General features: G+C 40.2%; 1 protein-coding gene across 3 annotated transcripts in view; it reads left to right on the forward strand.

Annotated features, from left to right (window-relative positions):
- The window catches only part of LOC135595174 (anaphase-promoting complex subunit 4-like), an 81,947-nt gene that overhangs the window by 22,516 nt on the left and 46,132 nt on the right, over positions 1 to 13,299 (forward strand). For all 3 annotated transcript variants that reach the window (XM_065085742.1, XM_065085741.1, XM_065085743.1), the window contains 7 exons: positions 5,731 to 5,814; positions 8,192 to 8,431; positions 9,900 to 9,980; positions 10,230 to 10,423; positions 11,595 to 11,755; positions 11,864 to 11,964; positions 12,035 to 12,109. In XM_065085742.1, the coding sequence (XP_064941814.1) occupies positions 5,731 to 5,814; positions 8,192 to 8,431; positions 9,900 to 9,980; positions 10,230 to 10,423; positions 11,595 to 11,755; positions 11,864 to 11,964; positions 12,035 to 12,109 (936 nt within the window). The remainder of the gene's footprint in view (positions 1 to 5,730; positions 5,815 to 8,191; positions 8,432 to 9,899; positions 9,981 to 10,229; positions 10,424 to 11,594; positions 11,756 to 11,863; positions 11,965 to 12,034; positions 12,110 to 13,299) is intronic.

The following is a 13,299-nucleotide window of genomic DNA, read 5'->3' on the forward strand; positions in this document are numbered from 1 at the left end:
CACATGCAACTTATCTCGAAGAAGCATTTGACAGAGGAACCTAGGCGACCCAACTTCCGAAGGCGAAGTTGGGTTCAGAAGGCATTGGCACAAGGCAAGAGGATGCGGAGGAGGGTACTCTTGAAGAATACTCCACAGTGCTGCCATTCAAGTTGTCATGAAGGAAGCGGTGTGCAGCGGAGATTGTGTTGGTGGGGGCAGAGGCCTAGGATCCAGACAATGGTGCACTAATTTTAGCGAAGTCAATAGACTTCAGGAGCTACTAAGCGACAGACTATCCTAGAGTAGTGCTTCATTTGGGTGTGACTTGAGAGCGGGTGGACGAAGGTCAATTGCCAGTGGAGCGAACACAATCGAAGGTGGAAGAAGTCCTGCGATGTGTTGGCAGAGGCCACACATGGAGGGATCGTAATCCGAGTTCATCCCACAATAATCAGAATGCAATGGAGATGTCACCAGGAGGCGACATGGTGTAGTGGATCATAGTGGAACAGTTTGTGACAATGCGATACACACAAAACTAGTCCTGCGAGGGACTAGATCATATGGAGGTATGATCGGGAGTTACTGGAAGCTCCACTTCGGTGAACAACACGACGACAAGAAAGACTATGGATTCAAGTAGTGAATGCCATGGTATCGTAGAGGCGGGTCTTCCGTGTGTGCATCGAATTTTGCATCGGATAAAAGCTTAGTGAATGTCTTGGTCATCAACATTTGGGGGTTGTGTACCACCAAGAGAATATTTCGAATGTAAGTACTAGTGAGTCCCGTAGGAGGGGACTTGATCATGCAGAGGTATGATCGGAGTGGCTGGAGAGTTAGACTGCTCCAGACCTCATATTCGCTTAAGGGAGCCCGACAAGTCAGAGGACAAGGCTGAGTAAGCGAACGTTTCTACTAAGGAAGCTAAGGAGAACAGAATCGGTGCGAACCCTGCAACATGATGGCGGTGGCAATGCATGAGAATTGCAGTCTGTCTTTCCATCGACCAAGGGGAACTGCTCGGTGAACACAGAGGTGTTGAAGTAGGAAGTCGAAAGGGGCGAGGAAGCGACGATGAGTCTAGAGGGACTTAGCTACCCAACACCAAGCATTAGTTAGAATGGAGGTGGACTCGAAGGAGTGCCACAGTGCTACAGAGGCAGATCTACTGATCGCGAAGAAAGGGACGCAGATGCGAGGCAACAGATAGTAGGGCCATAGGCATGACAGCGCTATGATACCGTAGAGGCGGGACTTCTGTGAATCATCGATCCCTTGTTCTCTTGGAGGGAGAGTGCTTGGTCGTGAAAGGGGCTAAGGAGGTTGACACGAGATTGCCTAATTTGTTGTAATCTGCTCATATGGACCTTACTGATACTATGATATTTTTTTCAACCCACAATGTTTCCTTATAGTTTTCAACTCAGCCCACTCAAATATGACAGCTCATGAGCATATTCCTTAGATAAAGTTACAGCTGTTTCAAGGTGCTTTTCTTCATAACCAAGGAATGCATTAAAAAAGTTGGTTACTGATTGTAAAACACTTAATTTCGAAATTCCCTATGCATGAAGGGTTATTTCATGCACTAGTACTTATTTAGATGTTTTGGGGTTAGAAAGGATCAACATAACTCAACTGACCCCACACCAGAGTCGGAGTCATTGGCGAGTTGAAGTAGCATGGCGGATCAAAGTTTGACGATTCAAAAACAACGACGGAGTGTAGTTGGGAGCCAAGAGGCGAGGAGATGCAGTATCTGCAAAGGCTTCAACGAGGACGTCGAAGGAATAAGTGGGGGAGAATGTCACAGACAAAACTGTAAATGTGGTGTTTGATGTAATACTCATGTATGTATTAGAACCCTTGCAGATTCTAAGTTTGGGGTTGATCTCTTTAAGGGATCGGTCTCCTTGGAACTCTATAGGGGTTCCATCCTCCAAGTTACTGCTCAAACGCTATTAAAAAGATTAATCTATTTCTTATTAAAAGAGGATGAATATATGACTATTTATAGGGCTTTTAAACCCCAACTCCTAATAGGACTCTTAATCAAGACTCTTACTCAATTAGGACCAGTGATTGAAAAAGGCACTCGGGCGCTCGCCTAGGCGCTCGGGCGAGGCGAGGCGAGGCCCGAGCGCCTCGCTAATGTCCCAGGCGGCGCGCTTCAAACAGGCGCCGCCTGGGCGCTCGCCCGAGCCCAGGCACTGGGCGCTTCGGGCGAGCGCCTAGATAAACCAAGGCGACCGAACCAGAATTTTAGGTCTGGTTCGGTCCTGGTTCGGTTGTTAGTTGGTTCAATCGAACCAACTAAACCGATATAACCCCAACCCTAACCCTTACCCAACCCTAACCTGCTGCCGCTGCCGATCCCGATCCCGATCGCGATCTCGCTGCTCGTCGCTCCTGCTCCCGCTGTCGCTGCTCGCGCCTCCCGCGAGCCTTCCCGTTGCTCGCACCTCCCTCGAGCCCTCCCGCTGCTCGCGCCTCCCGCGAGCCCTCCCGCTGCTCACACCTCCCGCGAGCCCTCTCGCTGCTGTTGCCGTTGCTCGCCGCTGCTGCTGCTGCCGCTCGCCGCTACTGTTGCCGCCGCTCGCCGCTGCTGCTGCCGCCGCTCGCCGCTGCTTCCTCGTTTCTTCATCAGGCTCAGTATACAGTATACTCTTAATATTAAGTTTATTAAAATTTTGAAATGATTAATTTTCTGTTAATAGATTAATAATATATTATTTTGATTTTAATGTTGTTAATTTTTATTTATTTGAAATTATTAATTATATTATATATTTTTATATTTTAGTGCCTCGCTTCGCTCGGGCGAGCGCCTAGCGCCTCGGGCGTTTGTGGACCTTGGCGCCTTTTGGCACCTAGCGCTTTTTAAATCATTGATTAGGACTCCTACTCAAGACTCCTAATAGGACTCCTACTCAAGACTCCTACTTCTAACCAACTCCTAATGCTTCTCTAAGAAGCAACCTCCAAACTAATCCTATCCATAGTCGACCTCTTTACCTCTTTAATAGGGGTCGACTTGGTAGGTTTTACATGAATGCCCCTTTCAATGAAACTCAGTTAGGACTCTCCTAGCTAGAGTCCTAACAGACCCTCTTCAAATCAATCTTGTCCTCGACGCTAACAATCAATGAATTCTGAAAATTTGATCAAGTCGTCATATTTCTCCTAAGTGGCATCTTCTGTTGGTTGGTTCGCCCTCTGTATTAGCACTTCAATAGTGGGTCGTCGTCATCGAGTCACGATCCGTCGATCAATAATGGCAATCGGCTGGGTCTGGAGTTTTCTTTGGGCAATCATATTTGTTAGATGGCTTTGGGTTGTCTTGTTTTGTCCCAGCTTGAGCTTTAAACATGACACATGGAGGAAGACTAGATGGATTCGGGAGCTAGCGGGTAAGTCCAATATGTATGCTACCGCTCCGATGCACTTCAAAATTTGGTAGGGTCTATAGAACCGAGGTGAAAGCTTCATAGATACTCTGGTCTGGATTGATGTTGGCTTATATGGCTGGAGCCGTAGGAAGACCCAATCTCCTACTGAAAATTCTCTTATTTTGGGATTGATGTTTGCTTCACAGATTTTGTCTCTGTCCTGCAGTTCCCTGTCTACTTGTTCTACTTTAGAGGTGCCCAACACATATTTTGGGATCACAAGGGGAGGTCGGCCATACATAGCCTCACAGGGAGTACATTTTGTGGATGAATGATAAGTTGTATTATACCACCACTCGATCTAGAGAAGCCACTTTGTCCACTCTTTTGGTCGATCACTGGTGATGCATCTGAGGTATGTCTCCAAGCACCTGTTCACCACTTCAGTCTGGCCGTTGGTTTTTGGGTGATATGTCGTACTCATTTTCAATTTAGTGCGTTGCATCTAGAATAACTCTGTCCAAAATCTGCTCGTGAAGATCCTATCACGATCACTTACAATAGATCTCGGCATCTTATGTAATTTTACAGTATTCTTCATAAAGATTCAAGCAATACTAGAAGTAGTGTAGGGATTACGAACAACGCAAAAGTGAGCATACTTTGTAAGGCGATCCACCACGACAAAAATTGTACCTTTTCCTTGTTATGAGGGAAGCTTTTCGATGAAGTCCATTGATATATCAGTCCATATTGAGTCCGAGACGGGCAAAGGTTGTAGCTTTCCGGGACTTGCCACTGTCTTGCCTTTATATCGTGACATACATCACATTGTGCCACAAATTTAGCAATAATAATTTTCATCCCTACCCAATAAAAATTTTGCTTAATTCTCTTATTGGACCTAAGGAACTCGGAGTGCCCGGCCGCAGGTGTGGAATGCATCTCTTGAAGGATGGTTTTTATGCAAGTAGAATTTGACACAAGCACAATGCGTCCTGTATAGCGCAATTCTTTTGAGTCCCAATTGTAATGAGCCACGGAGCTTGGTGTTTCCTCCAATTTTCTTATGATCTTACTGGTCTCAGGATCTTCCTGCCATTCCCTCTTAATATCCTCAAGGAAGTAGCTTGTCGGAAGTGAAACGGTCGAAAATTTAGCTAGCTCGGGTAGCCATGAAAGCACATCTGCAATAACATTCTCTTTCCTCTTTTTGTAAGTTATTTCATAATCATATCCTTTGTTGTGCGACTATTCAAAACTTGTGAAGTTTGTGTAATTTGCATTGGCTATGAAGTGTTTACTGAAATGATTGCTTGTGGATCTTGAGTGAGACGCTTTCTCTAACCCGTTTTCTCTTTTGTGGGTCCTAAGGGATCATAGGAGGTTTCGGGGAGGTTGGCCTTTGTGGACGGACACGAGAGGGTGCCGTACGACTTAGGCAAAACCAACTAAGTGCGTGATAGCCCGCTACCGGGCGGTATTAGTCGAGGGAAAAGGAAGAAGAGGGAGAACCTAGAGACCCGGCGTCGCTCTCCCTCGATGATCCCGACCCGTCGTCGCCCTCCCTTGCCGGACGCAATAGATGAGATGTCGCCTCCTCTTCGTTTGAGGTGACAAGGCCTCGGCGTCGTCGGCGACTTCTCCTAATCCGCGCGGGGAAGAAAAGCCTCGCTGTGGGGAGAAGAAACCTCGACGATTTCGTCGGGGCTTCGCGGGGAGACCTCGGTGTCGTCGGTGACTTCTAATCCGCGCGGGCAGAAGAAGCCTTAGCATGGGGATAAGAAACCTCGGCGACGTCGCCGAGGCTTCGAGGTTTTCTTCTCCCCATGCGGGGAGAAGAAACTAAGCGACGTCGCCCCTTTTTTATATTTTAACTTTTATTTTTTTAACTTTTATTATATATATATATATATATATATATATATATATATATATATATATACCGAGCAGTACGCCAGAGCATACCGCTCGGTATACTCGTACCGTATCGTATCGAGCTGAACTCGAAACTCCGGTACGGTACAAAATTACAAACCTTGGTTAAACTTATAGTAGTCTGATTATTTTCATGACCAATAACTTCTTAATTGCATATGTTACCTAGGTTTTATTTATGTAAATCCTTGTTTCTTGATTGCTCCGTCTCTTGAATATTCTTGGTTATGACATTTTAAAGTATAGTTTCTTGCTCTTATTATTTGCACTTATACCATTATGTTTTCACCTATTGATTTCCTTTGCCTTGTGTTTTTATTAGATGCTGGTAGTACTTATTGAATTAGTTGCTATCATTTTGTTTGATAAGACAGTGGCTATGCTAGTGAACTAAAGGTTATTTGTTGTTCATCTTCAGAATGGGAAGTTATTAAAGAGCATTAAGTCACATTCTGTGGCTGTCATCTGTTTGAACTGGGAAGAAGAAGCACACATTGAAAAGGTATGTCCTCTACTTCCCTTGTTGAGAAGTTATTGTTGGATAATGTCATCGGAGGCTATCATGGAACCAACATAGCCAGGTGTTTAAAATTGCAGAAAAGGTGTTACTACCTAGTGCCATTAGTTGAAAATAATTTGGTCATCCTCCATTCAGACCCTTAAGATTGTTTCATTCAGGCATCTCTCAGCTGATTTCTTTGAGGTGAAATTAAAATTAATGTCAAATGGTAGTAAAAAGCAGGGATGAGAGTTCGAGAACATGAAAAGTTTCTTGTTTTTCTAAGCTTGGATCCGGTGGAGAATAAAAATGTATACCTTCTACGTACAAGCAGAGAGGTTGTTTCCATGTCTTGAACTTTTAATCAACTAGGCTGCAAAGAGGCAACTATATTGTTGCACCAAGACTTACAGTCTTACACTCAGTTCATTATTGGTGCCGTCAGCAAGCTTTACAAGTGCTTTGATCACCATTGCACTATGAGAAAGGAGGAGAGGGAGGGAGAGGAGGTGGTTAATGGATTGAATTTGACCTAATCCAATTAAAAATTTAGATATGAATTGGAGTCACATGATAAACCGGTTCAGGTGTAATCCAATCCAATTATAATCAGACTGCAGATGATTCAAAGTCAATCCAGTTTTGTTCCATATCCAATATTATGATTATGATTATATTATTCATAACATATTTATATATTCTAAAACGTAAAAAACATTTCCAATCTTAATCCCTAATCACCTCAACTTTATTTCTATTTGCAATTGTGAGTTTGTGATGATGTTCGTAACACAAAAGTGGTGCTCCATTGCAGTTGGTTGGAGTTCGTCTATCTATGTATGTGCCTTCCCTTTTTCTCTCTCCAAGTTGAGTTTTTTTTCTACAGTCCCCCTTTGGCTTCGCTTTATTGTCTCTCTCACTCTTAGGCTCTCCCACCCGCTGCCCACACAATTTCACCACTCGAAATGTCTCCTTGTCTCTCTTTTCTCGCTTTGTCTGATTCTCACTTTCTTAGACTCTTCCTCTCAGTTGGCCTAATTCACTAGAAATGTCTAGTTCCTCTTCCTCTCACTCTTGCTCTTAGTCTCTCCCTCTCAGTTGGATTGACTTGAGTCATCGTATACGAAGACATGGATTACGTGTCTAATCTGATGACCTGGATAGAATTTGGTTAAGTCCAGCTAGGACTTAGTTTGTAGGTGTGTTGACCGTTATCTGGTCTATTTGCACCATTATTATGCCTTTGAGAATCTGAATCACTGACCTCCCTGGCCTTGAGGTCAGGGTAGGGATTGGAGGAGAGTGTTAGAACAGTTGGGATGAGGGACATGAGAGGTGGGTTTTGGGTTTAGGGGTTCACTAATAAAGGGACATGGAGAGAAAAGCAACCGTTTATTCCTTGAGAGAGGTATAAATAATAAGGTTGAGAAAGAGAGATAGATAGGTTTCCTCTAGGCTTAAGAACTGTGTTCAATGGTTTGGTGAACCCACATTTTCTGGAAGATTAAATTGAGCCGATTGAAACCTAGAAAAACCAAAATACATTTAGAACTGATTTGATTGAGTCAGTTATCTAGTTTTTTTCGGTTTGGTAGGTTTTCTTTTTCGATTTAGTTCGTCAGTTCACTTTTCTATCACTTGTGTTGGCCAGACTGGTCTACTTTGTTCGTGGAATTCTTTTATTAATAATCCAAATAAGCCATCATAAGTTGGAGATTAGTTGGTATTGGAGGAATTGGCTGGTAATTAATTTGGATCTGCTGGATCTGACTGGTAAATTGGCTTGACTATTGAGAACCACAAGAATGAATGAAAACTAACAGAGATTGGTGAGATCAATGGGATGACTAAACCTAAGGATAATTATTGAAAGAAAATGGGAATGAGATAATGCTCGTCCTGATTTTCAAAGCATGCTTATTGTCTCATGACAAAGATGATCAAATGTCAAGCAAAGTATTTGCTTGTAGCAATGTGGTAAATTTTTTTTAGAATTGAGATCTAAATTTAAGAAAACATTTCAAATTGATGTATACTTGGTTTCTTTAACTGTTTGTTTCCTTGTGTAAAGGATCATTCCCTACTGATCAGACAAGTTCTCACCAATAAGATCTCCATGATTGATAGAATAAGTTCTATGGGCTTATTGCTTGTTTTAGGATGCTACCTGTGCTATTACTTAGATTTGCATGACAACTTTCGTGTACATGGTTTTAGTCATGTTAGATTGATCCTTAAGACAAAACTATTTGTATCACAACTTTCAGGTATATGATTTTTTGTGATTATGTTAGATTGATCTTACTATGGTTGTGACTCTTCAAATTTGTTTATCCAGTATTGGGTGTAAAGTTACTGTTCAACTATTTTCTGTATACAGGGTGAGATAGATAGTGCTTTTGTTTATGAAGATCGTACTAGGCGTTTCTTCCCTCCTGCTCCAAGAGTTCCTCGGATGCCTGGACTGAATGCTGGAGATGCTGGTTTTATGGATGACCTTGAAGATACCTTTCATGAGTTATCCACTTCTCCAAGGCAACATTTTAACATGCTGTCTAGCGGAGATAAAGATGGTTGCATTTGCTTCAGTATTTTTGGAATTTTTCCAATAGGAAAAATTGTGAGTTATTATTCCAAAATTTACAGCAAAAGTCGTTAATGTATAAGTTCTTTTGTAAAATATGGAGCTTACACAAAAGAAATCCATTGGTGCTGAAATCTTAGTTCATCACATTCATGCATATTTTAGATTGTATTATTCTTCTTGATCTAGTATATGTTTTGCCATTCAAGAAGCTGTATAATTGGTTCAGCTTCATAAGCCCTCTTTTTCTCTCTATGCATGTGCTATCTCCATTTTGGAATCCCTTTGAAGTAGGTATGTACCTGTACATTTAGCTGAGTAAATATGTTTGAGGCATAGTTCCTGTAGTTAGGGACTCACCAGGTGCTTTTTAGATATTTTCATCACATCAATTGAATATTCAGCAACCAATTAATCTACTTAATACTGAGAACCTCAAGCTTTTAAAAGTTAAGTAATAATGAGCTTGGTGTATGCTTAAACAGTTAAAGTCTAATTATCTTGTCTAATGATGTGTTTGTTGAGACTGTTGAGATTCATGGAATTAGGCAAAGGCTATCTATCATGGGTTCACAATCTGATCAGTATCATAGTAATGCCTTGATGGAGTATTTTCCTTGATTTATTCACCTTTTTGGCTTTATTGTTGGGTTAAACTATTGAGTGCCAAGAACCTTTGACAAAAGCAGATCCGATGGCCTTTTGTGTTTGAACTGAGTGAACTGTCTGCCAAAAATGAAAAAACGACCAGGAATGTATTGGGCATTAGGGCTTGATTTGAAATTAACTTATGTTCTTTTGAGAAACTTCCCTTTAAAATTTAAAGAAAGCATTAATGATCAAAGCTTTTACAAGGAGCATGATGATTGGTTTATGTTATCATTCATGCACCTCCAATGACCTGTAATTGGATATCTAAGAAAGTTATCACCAACCTGAGAGAATGATGTGGGAGTTTGTATGCCATATAAGAGTGTGGGGATATCATAATCAGTTAAGAATTTGATTTTAAACAAAAGAAACTTATTTTAAGAGTTACCTTTGGATTGCTTTTTCTCTTCCACAAAAGTAATAATTTCCAACGAATATGAATATTGCTGTTTAATATGATCATTTTTAGCTGCAGTTGCTTATTGAATAGTGTCCATCCAAAATTTACTATTTAGTGTCTATTTTTGCATAATACTGTTGATCCTTTTCTGTTGGGAATGGGGATCTACTAATCTAGATCTGGTCCTACTAATGTACTATTTAGTTTATACCTGAGCTACTTGGAAGTTAATTTTTGCTGTTTGTGCAATATTTAGGGCAAGATCTGCGTTTTGTAACAAGTTATGATGAAATTAGATTCTCATATATTGGTATAAGTTGGTCACCATTTAGTTCTATAGCTACCAAGATTCTGCCCATACAGAGCTTGTATGTAACATTGCTTTTTTGTTTGAAATACCTGAACTTATTTGTGGATATAGCTTGCTTCCTGACTGATTCCATTTTATATCAGAACATTCACAAGCTGTCTCTTTGTGCTCCATTTCTAGACAAGACAGCTACATTCCAGCTTCTAAATGCTTCTATACACCAGGTACTCTTTTATTCTTGTTTGGTACTCAATGTTCTCCGAGGAATGCTTCTAGCTTAGTGCGACGAAAACATGAGGCTCCTTCGTTGCAATTACTTTTTAGATGCATTTTTATAGCTTGATTTATCCATGGGCCTTTTTCACCAGTTGGTTTAATAAAACATTAATTAGCTTTATTGAAAGAAATCTGTCTCAGTTGTTCTAGGGGCTTTTTTAGATGCATTTTATGACATCCATGGGTCTTTTTGTCAGTTGGCATTATCAAAAGATCTGTCTCAGCTAGTTGTTCTGAGCTTTGGGGAGCTCGAGGAAAACCTTGTGAAGCCAAAAGGCAAGAATGTACAGAAGGATGAAGAATATGCTGAGGTCCAGAAGTTTTCACATACTGGGGATTCTTCAGTTGGATTGCATTGTCTTCTTCTTAATACATCTATATTTCTTGACAGGTAAATGGTAAATAGAGTATTTTTCTTTAGTATATGTACCTGAAGCTTGATGTTTGATTGTTCCTTTTCTATTTTTGAAATTTTACATGAAGGCAGTATTTTTTGTGATTGATCTTAATAATGCTTGGATATGAATTTTTCCTGAGGGTTTCTGGACTAATTTATTTGTATTTTTTTAGCCAAATCAAACTTTCTTGATTGTAATGGATTATGTTTTTGACTTTTTGGTACTCTTCACCAAGGTTTGCAATACCGGCAGGTATGGTACGAGGGGTATTTACTAGTCCGACAACTTATCAGTAAACGGTTCCGGGTAATCTGGATGGTAAGCGTGGTACAGGGCCCATATCATCCAGTCAAGACCTGTATGGCCTAGTATGCTCGATACAAGGCCTGTATCGTCTAGTACAGGTTGACATAGGGCCTATACCATCCAATATATGGTACAGCCCTATACTGGGCTTTTTTTTTTGTTTTTGCAGGTTTTTCAGGCTTTTTTTGTGAAACTCACTATGCATCGATGCACTGACACTCAGGACACCAGTATGCTACTGGTCGGAACCCTGACCAGTATAGCAGCACACAAAATTGTGAAACTTACTCTTCACCTCTTTAAAGGCTATTATTCAATGCCAGGTGATGGACTTTGCTTTATCTGAGGAAATATTGAGAAGCTTGAAGTGATGAACAGAATTGCTGATAACAAATTGCATGAAACTGTTTTTATCATCAGTGTGCATTTTAGGAATGTTTGATTCACCCAGATGCAAAATGTATTTATTCCTCACTAACATTTAGGATTTGTATTTATGTTTTGTCATCAATTAAGAATCTTTCATGTTTCTATTTCAAATGTTCTGTTACATTTTATTTTTATCTAGGATGTGTTACTACCTCATCTATTGTTATAAACTAATTTTAATTTAAGTAGCCAACTTCGTATATCTCTAGGACATATTAAAAGAGTTTCACCAATCTCCCTTTGGATCTTTGGTAAAAACTTTTTGCTACAACTGTTTTGGAGTTCCAATTTGATTTTTAAGCAACGATATACTGTCATCCAGTGGCCTCAATCTGTTTGTGTACAAATTAAGTACTGTAGTGCAAAGACCTGTTTTCCATACTAGCAAATACCTTTTTTTCATACTTACATGATGTATGCTTTATACAGAAAAAATGAGCTTCAGCAGGTGGCCCAACAAGCTTCAAGTATTGAAGATTTAGTTGAGGTTGTTCGTGCTTCCCTGTCAGTTATGTCCAAGCAATGGTCTGAAGCCATGCATTCATTTCATGAGAAATTTGACCCTCTGTCTTCTTTGATTGTCAGTCATGGTAGCTTGCCGATACGATTATATGAAGTTGATAAATCATTAATTACTTGTGTAGCCAAGTTCTTGTTTCACTGCTCTTCTTTAATAAGTTCAGAAAATGCATCTCCAGGCCTGGATTCCAATCCTCAAGATGAGTTTCTTAGTGTCCTATTTGGGGCGAGGACAAGTCCACCACTTCATCAGTTTCTAGTCAATTCACTTGGTGAAGCGGTACCATAATATTAAACTAATATTTGCAGCAGTTAGAATCAGAAATTAATTATGCTATTCGTTTGGATAGGGTCTGAAGCGTGTCTGCAAGGCTGTTGATACCGCAGGAAAGGAGCTACATTCTGTCATTCATGAACATCTTCAGGTATGTTAATTATAGACGCATTGTGTTATATTTGAGTTTATCAAACTCATAATACTCTTCTCTCTCTCTCTCTCTCTCTCTTTGGGCAAGGAGGTTAAGATAGCAGGTATAGGTCTAAAGGATTGCAAAACAGGACAGAGTTGAGGAATATTGTCGTTGTTTTGCAGTGGAGCTAGAAACAAGAACTTTTAGTTTTGCAGATGCTCAAGGAAGTTCATAATACATATTATATTTTTTTAAGAAAATAACCACACGTAGTCAAGGATTTGAATTTGAGGGACAGAATGTGTTTAGTTCGCCACCAGAATATATGTAGGTGGACTGAGGTATGCTTACAGAGCATGTCCTGCTTAGCTGGCGATACAAAAGAGAGAGCAAAAAACCAATAGAGAAAATTAAGTGTACGAATAAACAGATCAATCGAAATCCAACATGTGCAGATCTGGTTAGATCTACTAATTGTCAGTGACAATGAGAAAAAAATCATCCACTGTCAAAATGAGGAAAATGTACTATCCCTAGATTGTTGGCAACATCTTATCACTGTTATTTACTTGAGCTCATTGGTCCGCTGATCACAAGTGTTTGGGCTTGATGGATCTCATCATCCTTAAGGTTCACAAGTTGCAGCTAAAGGGATCAGGAATATAAGAATTTGGGATATATGGATTTGCAATGATAATTCCACCTTTTATTTCTCACTGTTACCGACCCTCAATTTGGACTGCTAGAAAAGATAATCATGTTAAATAAATGGAGTGCCAGTAAATAAATGAGGGGTGTTACATCCTTTTCTCATGATTTAGATTCTTTCTGTAAAACATGTTTAGATTTACATGTTTCGTAGTAGATTAACCAACAAAAATAATAAGTTTACTGAAATTAAGTGAACTACAGGAATAAAGAGAAAAAGAAAATAGGTAAAACTACCTAAGTTTCCTTTTGATCCCTATCCATCGTTGGAAATTTATAGTGATTGTTTCAATTAAGTCCTATTTCCAGCATTCATCAAAATGATAAAAGGATGAATTGTTAACATGTATGTCCAATCCCGTAAATAACATGAAATTCCTGCCATGCTATGGTTTTTTCATCTTCTGATCTTCTTCCTTTCTCTCTCATCATTATTACCAAGTGCAGGACATTTGGGAGTGTTCACTCACACAAGCATACACACATGTGCACACACG

This window comes from Musa acuminata, chromosome BXJ1-10 (assembly GCF_036884655.1).
Source record: "Musa acuminata AAA Group cultivar baxijiao chromosome BXJ1-10, Cavendish_Baxijiao_AAA, whole genome shotgun sequence".
NCBI lineage: Eukaryota > Viridiplantae > Streptophyta > Magnoliopsida > Zingiberales > Musaceae > Musa > Musa acuminata.